This window comes from Rattus rattus, chromosome 15 (assembly GCF_011064425.1).
Source record: "Rattus rattus isolate New Zealand chromosome 15, Rrattus_CSIRO_v1, whole genome shotgun sequence".
In the NCBI taxonomy this organism is placed as follows: domain Eukaryota; kingdom Metazoa; phylum Chordata; class Mammalia; order Rodentia; family Muridae; genus Rattus; species Rattus rattus.
In genome coordinates, this window is record NC_046168.1 from 47630264 (window position 1) to 47657436 (window position 27173).

The 27173-nt window shown below is 48.6% G+C and overlaps 1 protein-coding gene across 1 annotated transcript; it reads right to left on the reverse strand.

Annotated features, from left to right (window-relative positions):
- Positions 1-784: 784 nt before the first annotated feature.
- Positions 785-22548, reverse strand: Dipk1c (divergent protein kinase domain 1C). The gene is made up of 4 exons (XM_032886071.1): positions 22360-22548; positions 11527-12183; positions 5084-5248; positions 785-1848 (listed from the first exon to the last, which is right to left on the reverse strand). Exons 1-4 carry the CDS (start codon positions 22546-22548, stop codon positions 1630-1632), a joined length of 1230 nt encoding a protein of 409 aa, XP_032741962.1. The 3' UTR covers positions 785-1629.
- Between the last annotated feature and the right edge of the window lie 4625 nt (positions 22549-27173).

Genomic DNA, 27173 nt, shown 5'->3' on the forward strand with positions numbered 1-27173 from the left:
ATGACTCAGTGGTTGAGAGCACCGACTGCTCTTCCAGAGGTCCTGAGTTCAATTCCCAGCAACCACATGGTGGCTCACAACCACCTGTAATGGGATCTGATGCTTTCTTCTGGTGTGTATGAAGACAGCTAAGTGTACCCATATACATGAAATAAATAAATCTTAAACAAAACTCCGAATTTTGTCTTTTTCTCCTAATAAACGACTAGCACACCTTCTAAATCTTCAAGACATCGTATCCTTCCTGAGTCACCTTCCCTGTGATTGCAGAGTTTTGGGTCCCTGTTCTGAGCAGAAGTAAGAAGGTAAGTATAAGGGGTTGGGGATTTAGCTCAGTGGTAGAGCGCTTGCCTAGAAAGTGCAAGGCCCTGGGTTCGGTCCCCAGCCCCAAAAAAAAAAAAAAAAAAAAAGAAGGTAAGCGTAAGGCTTGCTGGTTCCACTCTCATTTTTGGGGAGCAATGTACAGTTTGGCTGGCTTTATGCAAGTCTGCCCTCAGAGGAGAGCGTCATCAAATATCCACAAGGAGCACGTGGTACCACTGTGTAGTCTGATGCCCTGGGTCTTTGGTCCACACAAATGAGCCCCGTGCCACAGTTCTGCCTGTGGTCAGGGCCCACCCCAGCACTCTACTTAAACCGTCTCCGTCACGGCAAGACATACTGCACACTGCACTCGGTCCAGCTCAGAAGGAAGATGCGCCGCGATGCACGGTAAAGTGCTCCCTAAAACTCCACAAAATGAAAAACATTAAAAGCTGCCTCCCCACACACTCCCCAAAGCAAATCATGTCCCCAAAGGATACCACGTTTTATTGCATTTAATTCCAGAAAAAAGTAACAGTTCTTTGCCAGCTAGCTAGGCAAGACTCCTAGGGACACATTGAAAAGCCACCGTTCCACACAAGCTCCGAGTGCCCACCCACTTGCTCACCTCTGGATGTTACACATGCATGCACTTCTGGGTGGACTCACATTGATTCATCCACGAGCACAGAGTCACAGGCACAGTGACTGGTTCATGGATGTGTGCACAAGCCTACAAGCATGCGCTCACACACACGTGTGTGCACACACACACATACACACACACACACACACAGGAATGCTCATAATTATGAGAGCATGTGCTATCCCACACACAAGCCCATGTGTATTTACACACAACATACTCGTGTATATACAATACACATTCATATATCCAAACCCGCTCATATGCACTCACGGGTGCACACGTATGCACAGGTGCACACAATTATCTGCAAACACGTTCATCCTATGCCCACAGTCACTCTTCAGCTTGCTAGTGGCTAGCATGGAAGGGCAGCTTCCTCTTGTCTCTCATGGCAAGGTATGTACAGTCCGCAGAGGGCTGCACACTGGCAACTCTGATGAAACTCCTCTCTTTGGTCACTTCTGAAGGGGTGACAGGCCAGAGGTCGCCAGGAAACAAGATCAAACCAAGCCAGGCAGGGGCAAGAGAGGTCCGTGTCACAGCACAGAAGGAGAGTTCAGCGGCACACTTCAGAAGGGCTCTCCAACACCTCTGACAGCTCATTTGCATAGTGACTACTGGAGAAGTCGATTGAAAGTCCCTTCCGTCCACTCTTGATGACCAAAGCAAGAGAAAGGCTACTTCTCCACCTCCTGCAGCTCTTTCAGAGTGGCCTGCAAGAGCCATCTAAGCTTCCAGAACACACTGGAGGAGGCTGTCCAGGAATTCCCAGAGGGGCCCCCGTGGTGAGCACACTCCTGAACGGCCTGCTGTAGCTGCAGCTGAAGCTGCGGGGAGATGTCAGGGCTCCTGTGTGATGAGGAGAACCAGTGTTGGAATATTTTATCACAGATGACCTGGGGGAGGGAGGAATGAGAGGTTAATTCAGGGAAGCAACTCACCTCCTGGGTCTCAAGGACACCCTTACCTTGAGGAAGCTCTACAGAGAGAATCATAACACCTACAGGAGTTTCCCTCTTAAACCTTCAGCCATGCAGCGCTGGGAACCATAGCTGAAGAGCTCCTCAGACTCGGTCCACACACTATTTACTTATAGGTTTTAGGGTCCCCAGTGGGGAACATGACTGGGAGCTGCAGAGAACAGCGCTTAACTTTCCCTTCAGGCTTTCTGTCAGCCTCATTTCCCAGACACCTTCAGACTCAAGAAGCACCTTTGACCTTTATGTCCAACTCCTTGCAAAGGTGTTATTTTTTTTTTAACATTTTTATTTCTTTTGACTGTTGATTACCCTTTTCCTATGCAAAAAATTTTTAGTGTCTAGAAAGATACACCATAGTCCCGTACAGCAGAGTCACAGGCAGGAGCTGCTGGGCAACAAGTAAGCCCCAATCCCAGGCTCCCCCAAGAGGCTACCCAGGCCCCCAAGAGATCACAGCTACTCTGAACCTTCCCAGACACTGAATCTGTTTTCATCAGACATATGGAATGGGTTGTATCTTAAGTGTGCCTCAGAGATCCACATGCTGAAGGCTTCGTCACCAGCCTGTGGTGCTGTTAGAATGTGTTAGAGCTGTTAGGAGGTGTGAGTCAGTTAGGTCCTTGCTGTGTGCCTTGCAAGGCATGCTGGCATGGAGGAGATCTCCCTCTCCCTCTTTGCTTCCTTGCCACCATGAGGTAAACAGTTCTTCTTTGCCATACACCTCAGCCAGGAGGCTGTGCCTCCCACTGGCACCAAACAAAGGACCAGGCTCACCAAAGGCTGACCCCAAACTTCCCTCATCATAAGCTGTTCGTATCGGGCGTTTTATCACAGCGACTGAACTCTGACACACAAAGTGCATCTGACTTCCCGATAAAACGCCGCCTAGTGAACACGAGATCATGTGACAAGTGCTGACTTACAACCTGAACAGTTTTCACTCAGGGCTTTCTTTAGATTACATCCCAAAGGAAGCTCGCTTTCACTTCTGGAGCTGTATTCAAAGACAGTGGTCAGGCCCGGGGATGAGTGTGTCCACAGCCACGCCAGAGCCACAATGTAATGTCATGATAAGGGTGGACAGTCCTTTAACTCCCTGGAGCTTCAGCTGGCACTTAATAGCATTTTAATGACTCTCCCCAATTGGCGAAAGCATATTATGGTTGAGTTTTAATTAACGTCGTTTTAATTATGTCTTTCAATGGGGAGATGAGATATGAGATAATTTCCTAAATCCTTCGGCCCTGTGGGTTTCTCGTCTGTGTCTCATTACACCTGCCCTCTCCTGCCAGTTTTCTTTGGCTCAAGGTTCCGCTTGCTTCTCAATGAGTCTGTAAGAGCTGTGTGTGTGTGCGTGTGTGTGCATATGTGTGTGTGCATGTGTGTATTTTTGTGTGCATATTTGTGTATGTGTATATGTGTGTGCACATGCATGTTTGTATAGGTCAGAGGACAACTTGTAGGAGTCAGTTCTCTCCACTGTGTGACTTCTAGGAATCAAAACCAAGGTGTTGAGTTTGGCCAGTGACTTAACCCACAAAGCCATTTTCACCAGACCTCAGTTTCTCAACGCAAAGACTTGCGGATGAGATCAAACATGGTAAAAAAAAAAAAAAAAAAAAAAAAAAAAAATCTTGTCACTAGGACATGCATGGCTCTAGGACAGCAGAACCACAGATCCATCAAGGGGTAGCTCCTCATGGGAGGGGCTGGGATGGCACTCCGAAAGCCCACATCATTGGCTAGCCTTCTTAAAGACAAAACATCGGTGCCTTGGCACTTGACTCAGAAGTCTGTAACCCTGTGGTGATGGAGCCAGCATCGCCTGGCCTGGGCTAGAGCCACCTGACGGATAGCTCTGTTGCGTGGGTCTCTCCTTCATGGCAGGAAAGCCCCCACGGTGTGCTTTCCTGTGCACCTGGCTTAATCTGCTTCGCTTCAGCTCAGGAGTCCATCAGACCCTAGGAGCAAAGCTCTTGGGAAGACGACTAGGAGAGGTGTGGCTGGGAGAGTGAACTGAATTAATAGGTAGAAGTTATAGGACAAGGGGACTTAGCTCTCAATGCTTTCTCTCCGTGTGAGGATTTACCGGAAGGCAGACACTTGCAGAAAGAACGGATCTCCTTAGGTACGAGGACAATTTGAGGACATGCCTCCTTATGAATCACGAAGGTGAGTGCGGCTGATCTGGCTGGCTAGGCAAGGGTCCCCTTCCTATTTCAGAATTCAGAGTGCTTCCTGCTTCCTGCTCTAAGTGGCTGACCTCCGAGAGAGAAGGAGGACCATTCTTTAGCCCAGGGCATGCAAGTAAACGCATTCCCCTGCTAGAATCTCCAACAAACTCTCAGAAGCAGCCTCAAGGGGAGCTTCAGGAAAGAGAGAAGAACCCACCGGGGGCTGTGTTGGGACCTCCACTCATCAGATCCCGTTGGGCCACTTAGGCAACCACCACCCAGGTAGTAAGAAAAAAAGTGTGGTGAAGTGTTGAGATAAAAATAAAAAAAGCAGCGGATCTCCTAGTTCTGCTCCAGGGGCCATAGAAACTAGCACTAATTTACGTCAGTGGCTCCATGCTGCCCTCAAGTACTTTCTGACCTGCTCACTCTCTGGGAGACATTTCAACACCACACCCTGTCAGACAGCCCTGACCCCACTCACAGCTCTAGTGGCTGGTTTCCACCACACCAGGCATATACATCCCAATTCTGTGGTCGGCAGGTTTGTCTGGCCACCAGGCGCTCTCTTGAACTCAATTAAGTCCCCACATGAAACAACACATCACACAATATCCTCTGATCCAATTGATAAGATATAATTTGCCCATCTAGACAACACAAAACCCTGTACACACCCATCCCTTAAGAATAGTCATAACGACCTGTTGTATGTGCAGAGAGGAATCTTAACATTTGCCTCCATGTCCTCTCAGCCCTCTCCCCTCGCTCCGGCCTCCCCTCCTCTCTAAAACTTTTCTCCCGCCCATCCTTCTCTCTCACCCAATGACAGGCCTCCTTCTATCCTGTACCTCCCTTCACCTGTATAATGACATCATCCTACAGTGAGGAACCCCTGCCCCCGCCCTGGAGGATGCAAGGAACCCAGAGGCAAGCAGCCACCCACGCCATCATCCCCAGCCGTCTAGGCTGCTCACCTGCAGGTTGCTGTTGACACGCCGGGCTCCACACTTGTTCACTCGCAGGTCACACTTGGAGAAACAGTCGAAGAAATTGCAGTCTTCATCTCCCGTGCAGTTTTGCTCAAGGATCTCCCTCATTTTAGGCTCAAAAAAGGCCATGTCTACGTCAATAGCCACCACCTGAAATCAGAACAGCAGGGACAGCCATCGAATCAGAGCGTGGGCCCTGCAAGAGAACCCGTTTACGGTTCCTTTTCCTGCCCTGATGTCAATGGGTCACAGGTGACTGGAGAAAGGTCCACCATGGGCTGCGACCACGGAGTCCACCTGTCCAGGTCCTCGCCTTGTTCCCCCAGGACATTTACAAATGCTTCCTTTGACACATGCTGTTGTCCTAAATCAAGTCCTAAAGTTTTACTGTAAAAAAAAAAAAAAAATCCGTTCATGTCACTAACTCAAGCCTAGGGTTGGGGACTGTGGCCAACCATAACACTTTCATCGTTGGGCCTTTTCTGGACATTAAAAGTAATGGAATACTTACAAAACCTTAAAATGGATTTTCTTTCTGTTGCTTTCTTAAAGTTCACTTGTATCTGTACCTAGGTATATGTGTGTATTTGGGTGCACGTAAGCCACAGGTGTGCAAATGCTTGTGAGGCTAAAGGACGATATTGGATCTCTGGCTGGGGTAGAGGTGGTTGTGAGCCATCCAACCTGGGTTCTGGAAATGAAAACCGGTCCTTCAGAAGAGCAGCTGGCACTCTTAACCACGGAGCCGCCATCTCTTGATTTCCCTTTCCCCTTCCCTTTTGACTGTCTGTGACATTTGTCAACATAAGCAACAGAAATAATCAGAGAAGCTTTCTCAGAGAAATTCCTTGGGACTAGAATAGCAAAAGTGTGGCCGGGGTGAGACGCAGGTGTGGGTGAAATACAGGCTCACTGTTAGAGGTTAGGGAAAGGGGGAGGTTTTAAAGGCAAAAATAAGAGAACGGAGGAGATAGCTTGGTTACTAAAGTGTGCTTGAAGATCTGAGTTCAATCCCTAAAACCCATGTTAAAAGAAAAGAAAAGAAAAGAAGAGAAAAGTTAAGTTGTAATTCCAGAGCTGTGGAAGCAAAAAACAATAGATCCCTGGGGTTTGAGAGTTAACCAGTTAAGCCTAATCTACTTGGTGAGGTCTAGGCTAGTAGGAAATCCTGCTAATAATAATAATAATAATAATAATAATAATAATAATAATAACAACAACAATGATAATAATAATTTAAAGTTGCACAGCTCCTGAGGAATGACTCTGACCTCCATATATACACAGTCAGGCACACTCACTCTCTCTCTCTCTCTCTCACACACACACACACACACACACACACACACACACACACATTCGAGAGTGTGCAAACAACCCAATACACAAGACAAAAGTAAGGAGAGAAACACTAGAGGTTTTGACTGACAGCAACCATGGCATCTGTCCAAGGATCAATGAACAGTAATGGGGCCGACGTCCTTGTGAACTCACAGAAGTGTGTTGTTCAAGGCTGTGGTGGCTTCTGTGAAAGCCTGTAGATTTGACAGAATCCATGTGACAATTATCAGGCTTCAGTCACAGTGCCTTCCTCCACCCCTACCCCCTTGTTTATGTTTGTTGTGAGAATTCCATTTGACCCTGCTAAGGTTCACATTTCTTCACAGCTACCCGGGTGAGGATGGCTAATGCTGTGAGGGATACATAATTGAGCCCCAAGACTGTCAACAATCGAGGGCATCAACGTACGAACCAGATGGGCCGTGGGGAAACGGCACTGAAATTAGGATCCGCATAAATAAGCCCTGATCCAAGGGCATCAACCACTAATTCCACAGTCAGAGTAAGAACTTGAGGACTGCGGGAATTGCAGATTTATCCTTCTGGCTTTCAACCAAATGGGCTTCGAAACCAGAAAAAGAATAGCTTATAAATTATGCAGATTTTCCTCCACCACCTGGATAAAAAAAAAAAGTGAGCTCAAATTTTTGAGAATCTGGAGTCTGCCCAAGTCCGACAGCTGATAGCTTTAAGATAAGAAGTCATTTAAAATGTGACATCTTTGATGGAACTGGCTTCCTACAAGTCCTCACAAGCCGTTGTGAAAATGTCAGATCCCCCCACCCCCAACCCAGTAGCATCTCGGGGTTCATGGCCTGGTGTCATTTGGCTTTGGAAGATGTTTTCTCGTTTCTACCTTTGTTTTCCTCTCTTCACTCAGGGTCAGGGGTTATCAGTAAAACAGCAGAAGGGACTTAAACTATTTTAAAACCAGCACAACAATGAGAGCAAACTGCAGAGACCCTCTCCTTTCAGGATCTTTGCCTAACAACCAATTCAGTCCAGGCAAATAGGCCACTGCTGTCTGTCTGTTTTGAGGGAGTTAATTCTTTTTAGTTTTTTTCATTTTATCTTTTTATTCAGTCACTGACAATTTCATGCATATGCTCTAAACATCTTGATCATATCTACTCGAGTCTCCCTTCCTACATCCCCCACACACAGGCTAACATCATACCCGCCAGACGTCACACCCACCAACATGTCCCCTTCCTACACCCACATACCCACCAACATGTCTTCTTCCTACACCCACATACCCACCAACATGCCCCCTTCCTACATCCACACCCCACACCAACATGTCCTCTTCCAACACACACACACACACACACCATGTCCCTTTCTTATACACACACATACATACATACACACATACATGCCCACATGTTCCCTTTCTACATCCCCACACACCTGCCAACATGTTTCCTTTCCCCACATTCACACACACACACACACACACACACACACACACACACACACACACACACCACCAAAACAACATTCCCTTCTTCCACACACACACACACACACACACACACACACACACACACATCCTCACACACACCTGTCATCATCTCCCCTCCCATCTCCTGTCTCCTTTTCTTGTTGCTATCTGCAGGGACTCCAGAAGTATCACAAAAACCTGGTAAGCAGCCTACAGGGAGCCACACCCCTAATCCCAATTAAAAGTGGGTGTCTGCTGATTTTTGTCTTTTGAAATGCTGAGGGTTGACCCCAGGGCTTTGCACATGCCAGGTAAGACTCTGTCCCTGAGCTACAGGGACATCCCCAGCCTGTATAGCTTATCTGTCTTTCCTGCCACGTGATTTGGTCAAAATTAAGAACTAATCTTGCTGCTTAGCTTGGTTAAAACCACTGAAAGTAAGAACTGGGGGCTGGAGCGATGACTCGGTGAAGAGCACTCGTTGCTCTTTCAGAGAACCCAGGCTTGGTTCCTAGAGCCTATGTAGTGACTCACAACCATCCGTAAGTCCACGTCCAGGCAACCTGAAGCTTTCTTCTAACATCTATAGGCACCAGGTACAAACATATTCACACATACATGCAAGCAAAACACCCATGTACAATCAATCAATCAATCAATCAATCAATAAATTTAAGCCAGGTGGTAGTGGCACTGGCCTTTAACCCCAGCACTCAGAGGCAAAGGCAGGCGGATCTCTGAGTTCAAAGCCAGCCTAGACTACAGAGGGACTTCTATCTTGAACCTCCCCCAACCCTCTTACCACAAAACAAACAAACAGCTTATAAGCGGTACACAGACAACCATCAGGCAAAACACCCAGACACATAAAATGATAAAATAGTTTTAATCTTTTAAAAATTAACGAGAGCTATGCTAATGAACCTGTCTTTATAACTTCTCTCTGATTTCTGGCACTTTCTCTGTGTTCCTCCTCAACCCTATTCATGACACTGTTCCTCTCATCTCCCAGTGAGAGATTCATTTTTAATTTATACTGCATGCAGCCTAGAATAAATCGCAGCTCCTGGGTGCCTAAAATAAGAACAGCAACAAAACAATCCTTCACAATATTCCTCAGCATCGGGAGAATCACAGAACTCATCCTGCACAAAATGGCGTAGGTAGTGGTGTCTGCTGCTTGAACCTGGTCTGGGCACAGACTGGAAACACTGGCGATAATCCTCTCTTCACCACTGAGTGGGCTGTTCCTGGTCTCCCCACACTCTTCCGCCCTCCCCCTCTAGAGCAGGAAGCGTCTCTCTTGCTTGAAAGGTGTGCTTGTGAGGTTTGGGGTCACCTTCCTTTCCCGAGCTGTCCACGTGTACATACTTCATAAATCCTGAAGACCTGCGCTGGGAGACTTGGAATCTTCTGTTCCTGTGCCTCATCTCTAAGAGCCCCTCCCTCTGCAGGGCAGGAGTCAGCCAAGGGTCAAAAATAGAGCCCACCTTTAGGAAGCAGGAGTGCAGTGGTTCAAAGGTGCCTTGTCTGTTAGCTCCTTTGTGTGTGTGTATTTTTGAGACAGGATCTCATCATGCACCCCAGGCTGGCCTTGAACTCACTACCCTCCTGCTTAGTCTTTCTGAGTATTGGATTGGCTCACAGTTGGCACCTTGACCTTGTCCAGAGTCTCCGATTCAGTAGGTCTGAGCTGCAGTATGAAAATTTACATTGCTGGTAAATGGATGATAAGATGGATGACCAGGTAAGGGTGCTTGTCACCAAACCTGAGGACCTGAATCCAAACTACATGGTATTAAGGACAGAGCCGACTCCCACAAATTGATATCCAACCTCTCTGCATAGGCTGTGACATTTATGCCCCTCACCATACACACAGAATAAATAAGTAAATGTAACAAAGAATTTGCATTGCTAGCAAGCGCTCTAATGTTAAGGATAACCACTAATCCACCCTCAGGAAGGGGTCAACCCCTGGTGCTACTGTGTGCCTCATGAGTGCCTCTGTCCCCTCCACTGTGGATCACAAACAGTCCTGATGTCTCTTGTGCAGGCCATCACAGCTGTTGAGAGCTCAAGGGGACAACGGCATGTCACGCCCAGAGGACAGCATTCCACACTCCACATCCCTAAGACTTACGTGATTATATCCCTGTCTCGGGTGGCTATGTCGTCAGGAGTCATAATGGCTATATCCATACCACAAGTAACTTTTCAGAGGTGGAAGGCAACTGCTTGCCTTTCTCCTGCATGATTCTGTTCACTATGTTGGGAAGCCTTACCTAGAGTGGTAACCCCCAGACAGCAACTGGCTGGATACTGTATTAGGGGGGCTTCATCTAAGAGACACTGGTGGACTCACAGCAAGGCATAATACAGTACTTAGAGCCCCCAGACCTTCCTGCCTAGTGTGCACACTCTGCTGGAGACCCCAGAACCTTCTAGAACCCACCAGAACTACCTCCACAACCACCTTTTCTCATTTAAAGCTGCACCCCCTGGGTCTTCATCCCCTCCAGGGCACCCACAGACGGGGCATCGGGAGGACACAGTGAGCACAAGGACAAAAATTTGATTGCACGCAAGGCTAACGGCAAATTTAGTTCCCTAGACTCCAACCTGCTTTTAAAAGGCTAGGTCAGTGCAGTGCAGCCTGCCGTGAAGTCCCATGGTCTGGCCATAACTCACTGTTATTAATAATTATAACAATAACTCAATGTCCTAACCAGGATGAAGAGCTTATTCCTCTGTCATGAGTCAATCCCCAAAATGAGCAAGCCAGTTTGAGTAGCATTTGCAGCATAAGAACAAAGTTGCTGAGTGGCCAGAGTACAACCCTCCGATGCCTGTGATGTCACAGGTATCCTGTCACCTCTTCCTGTTGGGTGGACCAGCATCTGACCATGAAGATGAGACCAGGGGTAGGAAACACAGCAGGAGCCTAGCACATTACTTTTAGCCAAGAGGTGAGGGAGTTGGATATTATCTTATAAAACATACCAGTCTCTCAGTCACTTCTTATCCACCACAGTTTATCTCTGGCACAGCTGCAAAACCCCAGAGTTGAGGATAAAAGGGTGCCTTCCATCTGCAAGAGCTGCAGGGTTAGACATTGCCCCCTCTCCTTCCCTGTGAGCAAGCACTAGAACTCCACCTGTCTCTCTAAATGTCTTACATGCAGGCTCGAACTGACTAGAATCTCTCCAGAAGAGTAATGGCGGCTGGCACTATTATCAGCGCACTGGCGCTTTGCACACAGAATGCCTGGCCTGGAGGTTCTCCTCCACACCATCTGCAGCCCAGCAAACCCATCGTCTGCAGACCACAGATCCTGTAGCAGCACTAACTAGCCATCACAGCTGCCCTCAAGGAAGTGAGACATCTCCCCCGCCCCTGCCTGTCTCTGCCTCCTGTGGGTTTCTTCTCTGGCTTGACCTCTCCTCTAGAAGCCGAAGATGCATTTGTTTAAATCCTTTTGTCAACCTGGCAAGGAAGTGGTCTGGAACCAGAAACGCCCGGAGCCTCAAGGCTTCCCAAAGTTACACCCGCTACCTTCCGGAGGCCAAGAACCCACTTCCTTCCACACAGACCAGAGTCTCTTCTCTTACCGCAAGCATGGCTGCCTGCTTCCACTCACCGTGAAGTCCCTCTTGATGGCAAAGTTCTCAGGTTTGACATCACAGAGGTGGAGGCGGTGGGAGAAGTCACTGTCGAAATGGCTCACCATGTCCAGGAAGCTGAGGGCGATGTGACTAATAGCCTGGGCTTGGCCGGCATCATCCAGTGGGAAGAGAGCCTTGTGGTGAGGGCTACCGGCGGCCAAATACTCTACTGCGTAAAAGTGACCACAGGATCCCAGCACGGGTAGGATGTGGCGGCTCAGATCTGGCAGCAGGCTGAAGTACACATATTCCTCCTGTTGGAGCAGTGACCACGCGCTGGCCAGCTCTTGGCGCCAGCCGGGGCCTTGCCTGGCCGGCCACAGCGGGGCTATGCTGTTGTTGGGCAGCTCCAAGCCTAGCGTGTTCTTGACCTCCCCAGCCACCATCAGGAGCAGCTCAGCCTCAGGGATCGGGGCACCTGGCCCTGCTTCCTCCTCCAACAGATTGAGGGGCGGGAAGCTGGAGAAGGCCTCCCTCTTGGATTTGAGGACAACCGTCTGACCTCGCCACTGGGCCTGTAGCACCTTCTTACCCCGCTCATAATACAGGCAGCGTTGGTACAGCAGCTCCCCAGCCACACACAGGTCCTCGCACAGGGCGCCTGTGAGCCAGCCACCACGGTAGTCCCGGCACTGGAACAAAGGGAACAGACAGTCAGAACAGGGCAGGGGTAGGGGGCAAAGGGCTTTGTAATTAGCTGAGGAGTGAAAATGCCCACAAGAGTGTTGGAGGCCACGCGGGAGGTGGATTCAGGTGATCACCTCGGCCTGTGAGTTCCCCAGCCAATCCTTAGTGGAAACATTGATTAAATGTTGCATCTGCATAGAACATGTACTGACTGTTTCACATGTCATCCTTTATTATACAATGTAGCAAGTACTTCCCTTGTGGGGGGCAACAGAGGAAACGCAGAGGTGATTCAAAACATAGGGAAAGGGGTTTGGGATTTAGCTCAGTGGTAGAGTGCTTGCCTAGCAAGCGCAAGGCCCTGGGTTCGGTCCCCAGCTCTGGAAAAAAAGAAAAGAAAAGAAAAAAAGAAAGAAAAAAAAAAAAAAAACAGGGAAAGGCTAATGCCGTGCAGACACTGGGCTGCTGTAGAAGGAACCAAAACCCTTGGGTTGATTTTTGGTTCTCAGGGAGGTTCCAGAACTGATCCCCCACATACAGAGGGGCAACCCAAACTTGGTGACAGTCTCATCAGGATTATGTCACTCAGTCTAGCCGAGGATGTGGCCTTCAAAACCACCCATCCAATGTCAAGAGCTCATCCTCTGCTGTCGAGCTGGATGCACCTGAGAACTTCTGAACCCTGGAAGAACGGACCGAGGCCACAACCCCTCAACTTTGACTCCACATTGGAAACTTATCCAGAGACTTTTAGCATTCCCATACCGGGACAGTTAGGTCGGATGAGGCCTCAGAGCTTCATCTGCCCCTCAGAGTGACCATGGTGCTGTCCCTTCCAAACACACTGCTGTTTGCTGTTTGCAAACACGAGGTGCTCGCATTCCTGGAGCCCTCAGGATGTCAGATAGCATGCCTCCTGGCTCACAGAGTGGGTGTAAGGCACAGGGTGCAGTGTCTCGGGACACTCGGAAGCAGGGAGACAATCTGCAATTGTAGCAACAGTGAAGACAGATCCCCAGAAGCCTTAGATGGGGAGTCACTTCTAAACACGATGGGGCTCCGGGATAGAACCACTCAGAGGGAGGGGGGAATCTGGTGACCTTCCCTACCATGGCGTAGATTCCTAGGAAGGCTATTCTGGCTGACCATCCACCAAGAAAGAGGAAGGCACACACGGGAGTAAAGGAAGAAGAAGAATCACAATTCTGTTCTTTCATTTTCACCATTTTTCATTAAGTCTAAATCTCTGGACTCACGTGTGTCACAAGATGAGCGTAGTTTCTAAGCCCGAGCAGATGAGTCCCTCCGTATTAGCAAATGCAAGCTGCTCTCCTCTCCCCAGACTTCTACAACATACGAACCCACATCCTTACTCCTTACACGGTCCAAAGACAGGAGTAAAATCTCAGTGTCTTTTCACCCTGTTTTGCTCATTGTAAGACACCCGGATGATCCACTGCAGACACTATGCTATATGGTGCCCAGAACAAGCCACTGGATGAAGGGTCCAAAGCCTGAAGTCTGATTGGTGGGCTGCAATGTCACCAGCATGCCTCCTACCTGGTCAGGGCCTCCGTCCCCTCTCTCTGTCTTAGCTGTTCTGTCTTCCTCACCCAGTGACTGTGACTGAACAGCCTGGCGAGACACATGTGAGGGAGATACAAAGCAAGCCCAGGGCCAGGCTGACAAGATGACCTTTGAACCATGACCGGATACGTCAGCATGTTCTCTGCAAAGTCGGGCAGGGAGTTTCACCTTACTCAGCTTTATTGTTTCTGAGTTGATTATAAGATGTGCCTTCAAGAAAACAAACTCCTAGTGCTTAGACCCAAATAATTTCAAACCCCAAAGCTGTCTGGAAACCACAAGCTTTCATGACTCATTTGGCCACATGTGGTGCCAAGCAAGGCTGAAACGACGGGGCGTTTACAGCCGCCGCTTGACTCTGACTGCGGACATCTAAGAATTCCTAATCTGCCCGGTGACTGGCGCTGCCCTGCACGCAAAATGCAATATGCACACCGCACTTCCTCTGCACCGTGCAAAGATTCCAGGCGGCAAAGTAGTCAAGAAGACATCGTGGACGTCTATGAAGACCGAAGACAGGATGCTCAAAAGGCCTGTTCACAAAGAGCATACCAGTGCTTGAAGGTGGTGCCTGGATTGTCTGACCACTTTAAGACCCTGACTTCACAGCAGTCCCAAAACCTGAGGCCTCGGGTCCAAGCTGCCCCTCCCCACTGGCTTCCTGCTGACGGGTCTCTCCTGTTATGATGCCCTTTAGACCTCTGTGAAGCACGGAGCCGGAGGATCATACTAGTCAAACACCATGTGACGAGCCTTCTCAGAACCGAGCTCTGCAGAAAGAAAGTGTGGGACCCAGGGCTCGAGAGGTGGCTCAGCAGCCCATCCTGCTGCTCTTGCACAGGATCTGAGTTCAGTTTCCAGAGCACACATGGTACCTCAGGGTCATGTGTTCCTGCAGAGGAGGGTCTCACACCCACTTCTGACTCAGACCCTGGGCACACACGTGGTACACATAAGTAAATGCTATGAAAGCTTCTATACATGAAACAAAATATGAGTTTAAAATAGAAAGAAAGTGCTGGGCTTGATCTCCCAGCCAGAAAATAGCACCATAAACCCAGAGTTGTGCTGCTGCTGCTGCTGCTGCTGCTGCTGCTGCTGCTGCTGCTGCTGCTGCTGCTGCTGGGTGATGGTGGTGATGATGTTGGGGGGGGTGGTGGTGGTGGTGGTGATGATGATGGTGGGGATAGTGGTGGTGGTGGTGATGATGATGGTGGGGATAGTGGTGGTGGCGGTGGTGATGGTGGTGCTGGTGGTTGTAGAGTGTGTGTGTGTGTGTGTGTGTGTATGCCTGTGCATATGGAGGCCGGAAATCAACTGTGAGTTTCTTTCCATATTACTCCTTACCTTGCTTTTTGAGACAGGCTCTCTCAATGAACTGAAAACTCACTGTTTTGGCTACACCCATTGGCCAGTGATTCCGGGCTCTGCCCGTCTCTGCCCTGCCCCCTTGCTGGGGTTTCAAGTGCACGCCACCATGCCTGACTCTCAGTGAGGATCTAAGCTCAGGTTGCTATGCTTGTACAATGAGAACTTCACATTTTCTGAGACATTTTCCTACCCTCCTTGGGCTGAATTTTTTATGTCTAGAAAAGCGACGGCCATAAGGAAACTGTATAAACCTACTCAGGTGAAATTGTTTTAAATGACTTTGCTTCAAGTTGTGCTCCCACGCTGTGGTGTTCTCGGGACTTGAGAGAATGTGGAGGAAATGTTGTCTTTTGACCTTAGCTCTGGGAGCCCTCTCCAAGGCACAGGGGCAGGAAGTGAGCTTGGGAAGGTGGTGTCAGTCGCTCTTTGCTCTTGGGCTCCCACGGCACATAAGGATCAGCCAGTCAGGCTTCTCAGAGGCCTTCCCACATGGTCTTGGGAAGGGTAGGTACTGAGACAAGCAGTAAGTGCAGAGATGTGGTCATACAACAGCGGTACGTGTCATTCATTCATGTCACCCACTGTCTGCCTCTGGGTTTCCCTGACGTTGTCTTGTGTTTACAGTTTCACGTCACTAGAGTAAACCCGATAAGAAAATGTGACACTTCCTCGAGATCCTTTTAAATTAAACAAGAGAATCTTTGTGATGCCCAAAAGGGCCTTGGATCAACTCCACAAGCATTTCTCTAATGTTACTGCATTAGTAATTAAATTGAAAATGCTCTTGCATGGGGTGCGGGGCAGAACTGAAAATGAAGGAGTGCCTGTGTGATGTGGGGAGGAGACAGAACTGTGTAATCTCACGGTGCTGCAAAGGGGGAAAGGAGCCAGGCCCTGATGAAGCCTAGAGAAGACGCCCTGGAGACCAGGTCACAAGCTGGGCCCTGGCTATGTCCCCAGCCAGCCACAGAGCTGTTCTCCTTTGCTTAGGAGTCAAAGTAAGTGTTTGTAGCAGGAAGAGCTGACTCTTCTCCTCTAAATGTGACTGTCGCTGCCACAGTCCTGGGTTACACCTGCAGATTCCGGAGCCAGCGAATCCCATCAAGGCTGGTCTAGAACAAGGCCCTGAGGCTCAGTCCCCATCTTGACACAGATTAACACAGACAACAACAGTTAACCCGTTGGTAAGTGAGGACTCATGGAGCTGCCTTTCCACTGCGGCTCCTAGGCTTAGTGCACAGAAGAAACAACAGCTTCCCAGGCTCCTGACTAACACCGGAGCACAGCATGGGCAGGACCGGAACACGACACAGTTTAGTTTTGGGTCATGCTGGGTTTGCCTCTGGGTATGCAGGATGAGAGCAACTGTCCAGTGTCACAGGAGACATCACAAGAGTGGACAAGTCAGAGGCACAGTCCCTAGCATACATTTCTGGGCAATGTAAGCTCCCCTCTCCAGTTTCCCAGGCCCAGTTCTGAGAGAGTGGGGTCAGGGCTTCTTGGAGGACATGGTCTGACCTCAGTGCTATGAGTGAAGGGAGCCTCATCATCGGGCAACGAAGCAGAGGGCTGTTCTGTCACAGCAAGCTATGCGGAGGCCCAGCCCAAATTTTGACGAAGCACAAGTGTCCAGAGAATCAGAAAGGGTACTTCAGAGTGGAGAGCAATTAAAACCTGGGCCTCGGGGTTGGGGATTTGGCTCAGCGGTAGAGCGCTTGCCTAGCAACCACAAGGCCCTGGGTTCCGTCCCCAGCTCCGAAAAAAAAAAAAAAAAAAAAAAAAAAACCTGGGCCTCAGGCCAGACTGGAATAGTCTATCAAAAATACAATTCCAGGGCTTGGATGATGGCTTGGTGGGTAAAGTGCTTGTTGCACAACTGTGAGGACCTGCAGGTGTGTCAGCACTAGTCTGTAATCCCAGTGCTCCTGTGGCGAGATTGGGGAGGCAGCAGAAACCAGAGACTCTCTGGTATACAGGATGGTAAACACCAAAGAGGCCCTGTTTCCAAACAAAGTAGAAAGTAAGGACCAACACCCAAGGCTGCACTCTGATCTCCATATGTGCTCTGTAGGATGTATGTACATATTTCCACGTGTGCACGCATGCACGCACGCGTGCGCGCACACACACATATACACACATGTACGCGACGCGCACACACACGCATACACATACACACACACACTCACACTCACACACACACACACACTCACACACACACACACTCTCTCTAAAAATTTCTATTTCAAGCACTGGGGAAACTAGGGCAGAATGAGGGCCATAAATTTGAGACCCGCCTTTTTCTAGAGTGAAACACTGTCTCAAACAAACCCCACTCAAAACAGTCATTCTTCTGTCCCATCTCACTGACATGCTTCCCAACCTGTCAAATTCCCGAGAAAGCTTCCCCCACTCCTGGGTGTATCCTTGGATTCTCTCTCTCCCTCTGTCCCTCCCTCCCTCTCGCTCTTGCCCCCCCCTCCCACTTGACAGCCCTGTGAGCACTGTCTGTGTTGGGTCCACCAACATATTGCTTTATATACAAATCTGTTTCACCAATGAAATAAAACAAAAATTATTGAAATGCCCAGGAAATTCATCCCAGCAAATTTGGAGGGCAATTTCCAAACAGGAGTCAGGGAATGCTTAGAACAATGGTGTCACTACTAAATTTGTATCAGTCCTAGGGGGTTGCTGGGTTTGTAAAAATGTAAGCTCTTTCTGGGGATCAACAGGTTGGCTTCTTGCTGGGAAGTCTAGTGTCAAAAAGGCCAGGATGTAAACTGGGGGTGACCAAAGGCCCCCAAGTCTGCTGACCATCACAACTGCTCAGCAGCCCGAGAGAGAAATTGACCTAAGAATGTGCACTCAGAAGCAAGCTCGTGGGTGAGCGCTGTTGTTACTTTGTGTCCGGGTGCTCTGCTACTTATCCCACCCATCTTCTTTAGGCGCAGAACTCTCCCCTGTGGCTGGCTGGTTACCAGTACTAAACTCCTCTCTCCACAGCTTGGCATGTCTGTGCCTGATGAATAAAGAGTCCAGCAAACAGGAAACCAGTAAACTCAACATAAAATTGCAAGTTTAAAGGGTAATCTGGAAACTTTCATTGTGTGAGTGCTAAAGGCTGAGTTATGTGATTAGCAGCATAACCTATTGCTTCAGCAAAAGGTGTTCTTTAAGTCCCCATTTGAAATCGGACTTTTCTCTCCTCAGCAGGATTACAAGCATCTGCAACCGTACTGATTTTTTATGTGGGTTCTAGGAACGGAACTCAGATCCTCACACTTTGAAGGAAAGTGTTTTACCAACTGAGCTAGCTCCCTGAATCCTCTGCTGGCACAGTTCATAGTAATAAAATTCATAGTGAATCTGTGTTGCATGTGATGTTCACACACACACACACACACATACACACACACACACACACACACACACACACACACACACACACACACACACACACACACACACACACACACACACACACACACACACACACACACACACACACACATACACACACATACACACACACACACACACACACACACACACACACACATACATACACACACACACACACCATCACATACCTCTCGCCCTTTCCTCCCCCTCTAATTCCTCCCATGTCCCCTTTCCAAATTCATGACCTCTTCTTTCAACATAGATTACATAGATATACATGTGTGTTTATTACACACACACACACACACACATATATATATACAATGTACATATTACATATATGTATATATATATACCTGGACATGTGTACCAATCCAGGGCAGACCACTTGAGACTGGATCACCTAGGAGACTGATGTTAAAGAAGCACTAAGTTCCTACATAAGAAGCATTCAGACTTCATGAGAACAGTTCTTCTCCAGGAAGTCACACAATGTCTTGCAGGATCTCAGCAAGCCTCGAAGCATCGCCCCATCATGCAACCCTCCTCTACAAGTGTGGCAAAGACTGTTTGCAGGAAGGGTCTGCTCGCAATGAACTCTTTCAGGGCAGAGGCCCAGGCTGCTGTGTTCCCTGAGGCCTGTGCAGCCTCTATTATCACACACACACACACACACACACACACACACACACACACACACACAGAGACAGAGACACAGAGAGACAGAGACAGAGAGACAGAGACAGAGACAGAGACAGAGAGAGAGAGAGAGAGAGGAATCTGCCCTGTTTTGGGGTTTTGTTTTTTTTTTTGTTTTTTGTTTTTTGTTTTTAAACAAAAACACAAACAGAATCTTCAGTGTAGGCAAGAGTGCAGTAAAGCTTTCTGAATATCGCAGCCTATGGGAAGACAGCTGTGGAGGGTGAGGAGTCCCCTAAGCTGGTGTCCAGGGTTTGCAGTGTAGAGGCTTTCAACTCAGGGTCTCTACTGTCCAAGGCCCCAAGTAGAGTCTTGAATCCTCAACACGTTAACTTTACTAAGCAGGACAATGGGCTTAAATGCTCCGATCTGCAAGAACACCAATCTTGCCGTTAGAGTTTGTTGAGGGGAGTAAGTGAAATAGCGCCTTACTTCTGCCTATGCTACTGGATGGCATGGACATCAACAGACACTGATCTGCCTGGAGAAGCAAGGGATGTCTGGGTGTCAGTGTTAATGCTCCTCAGCCACTCCTCAGCCCAGCAGAGCCTCAACACAGAGCTCCCCAGAGAAATAAAACCCTAGAAACCTCACAGCCAACCCAGGAGAAGTGCCCCTTCTGTGGATGTTGTGCAGCTGATAAGTCACACAAAAGAGCAGGAAAACAGGGAATCCAAAGGACCTAGGGATTGAAGCCTTCAAACCAAGTCTAGCTGGCTTTCTAAGCAACTCCTGTCTTTGCAAATGTTGAAAACCCCCGGGGACTTACAGACCCCCCCCACCCCATCCTCTAGCCAGCTCTTTTACCATGCGGTTGCTATATTCTGCAGGTAAGTTTCCCCCCACTACCAGCAAAGCCACCTGACACTCTGGGGCCTGGGAACACAGACCCCGCCAGCATGGGAGACTCACCAGGACTCTTGGCTCTGCCAGAGAGAACCTCCCTTTGGCTCTAATTTCTTATGTGCACTGGGTACTCAGAGTGAAAGCTAATGAGAGTCTGGAGGCCAGTCAGAAAAATAACAACCGCTTTTATTATGTAGGATGAAAGCCAGGCAAAATGCAAAGTGCCGGGGAAGCCAGGACACAGAGGCGCGATTCAGAGCCAGTCCTCAGAAGCCACAATGCCAACCTCTGCTTGGCAGCTGCCTGGCTGGAACTGTGTCTTGGTCTGCCCTGATTTAAGGTCTTGGGTAAAGTGAGTCAGGGTGCTTTCTCAGTTTTACCTCAGCAAACACAGAATGAGAGCACCAGGAAAGGCCATGGGAAGGTAAAGAGAGACGCTTGCTTCGGTGAGGAACTCACACAGCAGTTCACCTGACACTCCAACACACAAACTCTGGGAAAATGGTTTTGGGAATTTGGCGAGAGTTAAGACTGAGAGCCATAAAAGACAGAATCAATCTTTTCAGCTCTCTGTCAAACTAAAAATGATCCCATATGGCTTCGTTGAAGATGTATTGGTAAAGCTTCTAAACAGAATTGGTTTTAATTTACAGCCTGGAATGCTGGGAAAGTTATGACCACCAATTACTTAAATCCTATCAGGCAATTTAATTTCCATTAGGCTTGTCTCAGCGTGACCAAAGGTAAATAAACAAACAATGGGCTTTGCCTCCTACTTTAATCTACAAGATTATATTAAGTTTGTAAATGGGACCTGGGTCTTAGCCAAACTATTAAATTTTGTTGTCTTAGTCAGCGAGCTTCACCAAAATAAAAGGGAGTTTTATTTTGGGGGAGTTTTAGATGCCTACTGGGGAAATTAGTGTTCCCATCTGCAAGAACAGCAAATGCTGCTAGAGTTTAAATCTTGCGACTTAAAACTTGGTGAAGCTTCAGGTAAGTGGTGAGCAGTAGATAGGACCTGTGTGTCCCTGTGTGGAGGAAGCAAGTTAACAAGGTGACAGGAGCAACATTTAGTTAGGAAACATGCTTTGGTGGCTTAATCTTTCCTAACTCCTTGAAAGAGTGAGAGAAGGAAGGAGGAAGGAAGGCGGGAGGGAGGGAGGGGGAGGAGGAGGAGGAGGAGGAGGGGGGGGGGAGGAGGAGGAAGGAAAGAAAAGGAAGGAGGCAGTAGAAGAGATGGTGAAGGAGAGGCAGCAGGAGGAGGAACAATCAATGTTTAATACTTAATCTGTTTCGAATTTCTTACAGTCTGAAAACAAAACAAACAAACCAACAAAAACAACACCTTTTTAAGCAAGTGAACTGACACCCCCCACCCCACCGAGAGTTTCTTGGCGGTTTCAAACCAAATACTCAGGTAGTCTAGGAAGTGTGGGGGAGCAAATGCAGTCTGCTTTCTTCTCCTTTCCTGAGGTCGGAGATGCCTCCCTATACTCAACTCTCTCCTAAGTACTAATTCCTAAGCAGAATCCAAAAAACAAAAACAAACAAACAAACAAACAAAACAAAAATGAGCATTTTACTTCATGGTGGAAAGGCCAGACCATTCAGCAGCCCCCTGATGTGATGTTTCTTTGCATCAACAGTAGCCCGGACAAGTTAAGGAGCAGTCCAGTAAAAATCCTGACCTTCCCCCTTTAATGGACCACAGTAGAGCACGAAACAGGGTCAACCAGGCTGGCTTCATGGGGCGTTCTGCTCCTTAGAAGGTGTCTGCCTCAGTACCTCTGGACCCACACAGTCAAGGGCCTTGTCTTTAGGTCACCAGGAGGAGGAGACCAAGCAACAATCAAACCATGGGGTTTGATCAGGTGGGGGTGATCTGGCAGCCCCACGGGATCACTGAGAACAGTGGCTTAAGGAGCGAGATGGCCTAGGAAAGAGGTGTATCCTCCAAACCTGGCCACCTGAATGGATGTAAGCACCACAATGGCCCTGCAAACTTTGCGGCAGGAATACTGTCCTGGGACGCAAGGCTAATTTTGGAGAAAAAGGGATGGTTGCCCGGGATCGCCCATAGCTAACTCCTAGCTCTTTCCCTGGGTATTTCATAAGCACATAGAGACCTCCCCCAACTCCCCTATCCCAGGATGGAGTGGTCGCTACGACGTTGTAGCATCGCAGGTGGTGTGGACACCGAGGACCCTGAGAAGGGGTCTGGGAACCCGACCCGGACGCGCGACACTGGGCAATGCGGCGGCGGGACCTACCAGCGCCGCCAGGATGCGCCGGCTCTTCTCGTCCGTGCAGCGCTCTGAGAGGACGCTCGGGTGTGCGCGGAGCAGCAGCGCGGCTGCCAGCACCCAGCCCGCGGTCCACGCGGCGAAGGCGAGGAGAGCGCCTCGCCGCCAGCGCCCGCACCGTGCAGCCCGGCCCCGCACGCCCACCGCTCGCGCCATCGCCGTCCCGGCGCTCGGGTCGCCGCTCCGCAGCTCCAGAGGCGGGGAGGGGGAGGGGCGGCGGGAGGGGAAACTGGCCTAGGGCGCCGCGTAAGAGTCCCAGCACTGCGTGGGGATCCGCTCCCGGTTTCTGCCACCTACCCACCCTGGACAGCTTCACACTTTCTTTTCCACTTTTCTTCCGCAAGACTAAGCCTCTCTCTCACTTCTCCGCAGGGCCTCACCCCTTCCCCCGTTCTGAGACTACCGTCCTCTGTCCAGCCACTATACTTGCTCCTTTCCAGGATCCCACCGGACCCCCTCCAACCTCCAAGCTGCGGCTCTCTCCTCACTCTCATCTTCTCCACCAAGTCTGACCTCAGCTTCGGATCCCTCCCCGCTTCCCCTGGTGACATCTCTAGGTTTGGAGAGAAGAAATGGAGGCAGTGAGGGACCATCTGGAATACCTCGACTGCCCCTTCCCTAGAGCGCCGGGTCACACTGCAGCCTCCCTCCCGGACTGCACAGGAATTGAGAGTTCCTTGCGGGAGTAAAGAGAGATGAGCTGTCAGCGCTAACACGGCCACGACAATGGTTCACCCCTGAGTTTTCATCTGCTTGGGTCTTTGTAGGGCCACCCTGTCCAGTCTATTCTCTAGCAAAGAGAATGGCAGTCCTGAGAGGTATTGTCACTTTGAAGGGCTCTAAAAGAGACAGGGCCTCTGGCTCAGGCATTCACTAGACAAAAACGCAGCAGGGTTGCAGCAAACCCCATCCCAGATACCCTCCCTCTGCCCTGTGCCCCACCTTCTCAAGCTCCCTTTCTCACTCTGATTAAGCTGTTCTCTAATAACCTCTAGGGAACTGGCGTCCTAACTTAGTCTATCCTTCAAGTCTCTGGTTCTGGGATTGCTTCCTCCCAGAATTTTAGAATAAATGGAACGCTCAGAATGAGTTGTAAGACTCACAGGAAGTTCCCAAAAACTTACAAGACTCGGGAGGCGCCTTCCCGTGGCCCTGGACCGAGTAAACAATTGCAGGGACAGAGGAGAATAAGACACGGTTTTAAAAATAATAACTTTTAAAATGTGTCCTGTGGTTTTGTGATATTATAATTTTGTCTTTTCCCCTTCCTTTTCCTCCCTCCAAACCCTTCCACATACCCTTCCCTACTCTCAAACATATGGCCGACACACACACACACACACACACACACACACACACACACACACACACACACACACAGAATTTCTAAATACCCTGCTCATTCTGTATAATGTTACTTATCTGTCTGTTTTCATGCTTATTTCCTATCGGATAGCCAATTGGTGTGTTCTTTCCTGGGAAAGACTATTTCAAACACTATTTATTTCAATCTCTCTTTTTTTAACCAAGGAATAAAATGGGGCATGGAGGCACATTGTTAATCCCAGTACTCAGGAGGCAGAGTCAAGCAAATCTTTCTGAGTTCAAGGCCAGCCTGGTCTGCACAGCAAGTCCAAGACAACCAAGGCTGTACAGGGAAACCTATCTCAGCAAACCACCCAACCCAGGGAAAATGGGGAGCAAACCTTGAGGTTAAAATTAATATTAGGATTCAGTTTGACTTTGTGGCTTTTAGACTACATGACTAAGCAAACTCCTCTTGGCATTTTATACAAAACAAAAAACAAGAAAGGTAACTCCATAACCAAGGGCTCCATTTAACGTTGTTTGAATGCAGAAGTTAGAGCATTCTCTGGACCCCTGGACATGCCCCAAAGTGCACTGCTCTTGTTGTATGCTTTGCCTTCTGCACAAAGGCAGACAGAGTGAAGTCCATCAGAGCTCAGTTCACTGTGCCCTTAGCCTGAGAGTGTGGAAAGGGACACCTGATTATATTCAATTCAAATGATGGGTAGTTCCGATGAGGACAGGCGGCAGATGCCTATGGGTCATAAATAAGTGTACAGTGTAAGCAGACAAGGTGTAGAGGGGTCAAAGCAACTTGATTTAAACATGTTAAACTCCTTAAACTATGAAATCTCAGCTACTGTGTTGAAGGCTTTGCCCCTAGTGGATAGCTTCTTACCATTGAGAAGAGATTAGGTCGAAAGGGCTCTGAGCTAATCCATTGATTCCCGACTCCCTTACCACACTGGATTCATAACACTGAGAAACGGGACAAAGACTCTTCCTACCACCGTAGCAAACTTCCTTTATACAGATCTTCATGAAGTTGTTTTCCTTTGCCTTGAAGGAAATGTAAATTTAGCTCTGAATCACCACTGAGTCAAAAGTCCTATGAGCAAACAAGAGGTACCCCAGGGTACCCCCAGATTCTAGATCCAGGCTTATGGCCCACACCTGAGTGTGTAGCATTTTGTTTTGTTTCATCACTATGACAAGAACTGGAGAAAAACTATTTTAACAAGGAAGGACATAATCAGGTCCATGGTTTCAGAGACTTCCGTCCCCAGTAATCTGTACCCGTGCATCCATGACTCGGACTATTACAGAAGCAAGAACGGCTGTTCAGCATTGAGCAGCCACGAAGCAAGAGCCAGGAAGGGCCGGGCATAATGAATCCCAGGTGACCTCCTACCTCCAGTCAGGACCTATATCCTGCTTTCTATCGCCTCCCCTTCACTCCATCAGAACACGGATCAATCAATGGATTAGCTCAGAGCCCTTTCGACCTAATCTCTTCTCGATGATAAGAAGCTATCAACTAGGGGCAAAGCCTTCAATACAGGAGCCTTTGGGAGAACGTTTCATACACAAGCCATACTAAGGTCTCACTGACATTCAGCAAAATGAACACATCTCATTTCTGAGACGTTCTGTGTTATCTCTGACACAGCCTCAACACTGCAGGGTCATACGACTGGAGATCCTCAGTGATGGCCTGTATCTTACTGTATTCTGTAGCCCCAGAACTCAATACAGTACCCAACACAAAATAGATTAGTGGAACAATGGTGCTAGCGTTTCCCCCAGAAGATCAGGAAGCTTTGAGTACGCTGAAGAATTTTTCCTCAAGAAATTGCTTCTAACCGATAAATATTTCTATCTGATTTCTGAAGGCTATGTTGAAGAGTGCAGGAGCATTTCAGGGTGAGGAATATGTTTGAACATATCCTCTGGGTCCTGAACTCTTTCCTTGATAGCTGAGCTTGTCACCCTGGGGCAGGGTATGTTGCTTGTAGGTTGTTACTGGAAGAAACTGTAATTCTGTAATTTTCTAAACACGTGAGGTTATTAGTTCCCATTCTGCTAAGTTACATGAACTTACAAACACCTCTGAAGAATTCTTGGCCATGAGAACGCTCCCTTGTGATGGCAGAGTGCCTTATTTAGTTGTGCTCACTGTGTTCGTCGCTGCCGGAGAGCCGGATGCACACGTTGAGGGAGCAGCACTGGGTAAAGACCTTCTCTGAATGGTCTGTTGGTGGAAAGGACACCATGGGGGCCCAGTCACCCACTGCTCAGTTCAGTGTTCTCATTTCCATCTCAATATTCTATACATATTTATTGCTCTAGAAATGAACGTGGAAAATGCTCTGGAAGACCCACTTTTCATCAGAATGACAGATACGGAAGCAAATCAGTGCCAAGGAGGGACCTCACACGCTGTGCTTGGAGGGATTACTGGTCAACCCACTGTAGGGAGGCTTCATAAAGCGCTCAAGCTAAATCTACCATATGTTCTATTGCTGTAAAAATATATATTTAAAAATGCTGTCTTTTATCCTGCACTAGGTCTGTCACCATAGTGCCCCAAGATATCTGGTAGATATCTTAATCTCTGTCAGCAAAGCGTCTCACCAGATCTACTCCGTCCCATATCACACTGCCGATGGCTTCTCTCTGAGCCTGAGAGCAATCTCTCTACCCATCTAGTTCCCAAGGCAGGTTGCCACCATGCCAGACATACACATCCCAATTCCATGGCAGTCCAATGTCTCCAGCCACCATGCACTCTCTTGAATTCAATTAAATCGCCACATGAAAGAACACACAACACAATAACCTCTGATCCAATGGATAAGATAGAATTGCCCACCTAGACATACAAAGCCCTGTACACATCCGTCCCTTAAGAATATTCATAATAACCTGTAAATGTGCAGAGAAGAATGTTAACATCCACCTCCATGCTTTCTCCTCAGCGTCTCCCTCTCCTCACTCCAGTCTTCTCCTCTCTCTAAAATTTTCTCCCACCCATCCTTCCTTCTTGTCCAATGACAGGTCTCGTTCTCTCTTGTATCTGCCTTCACCTGTATGACACCCTACAATGCTTCACCTTTACCACTCCTGGGTATGCAGCAGAAGGACTCCAAGGCAATAATACATCACAGAAAGATTAGTTTTGATCTCTAGTGTCAGGGGCTTCTGTCTGTGGCCACGGGCTGTTCCTCTCATCCTCCCGTGAGAGGGCATATTGTGGTGAGCTCATGCTGGACACCAAAGCTGTTCACTTCCTATGCACAGGAAGCAGAGAGAGAAAGGAAGGGACTAGGGAAAGGGCACCCTTCAGGGCCACCACTGCCCTCTCACACCCCCAACCCTGTCATTTACCTCTGCAAACCAGGCCCTACATCTTAGTTTCTGCCATTTCTCAATGATGTTTTCAAATTATAGATCAATCTATTGATTAGGTCAGA

Coding starts and splice junctions, on each gene's coding strand:
- Dipk1c (XM_032886071.1), bottom strand. CDS start 22,548: ATGGCGCGAGCGGTGGGCGTGCGGGGCCGGGCTGCACGGTGCGGGCGC. Junction 12,184..22,359: donor GGCGCATCCTGGCGGCGCTG/GTAGGTCCCGCC, acceptor CCTTTGTTCCAG/TGCCGGGACTACCGTGGTGG. Junction 5,249..11,526: donor CCATCAAGAGGGACTTCACG/GTGAGTGGAAGC, acceptor TTCTGATTTCAG/GTGGTGGCTATTGACGTAGA.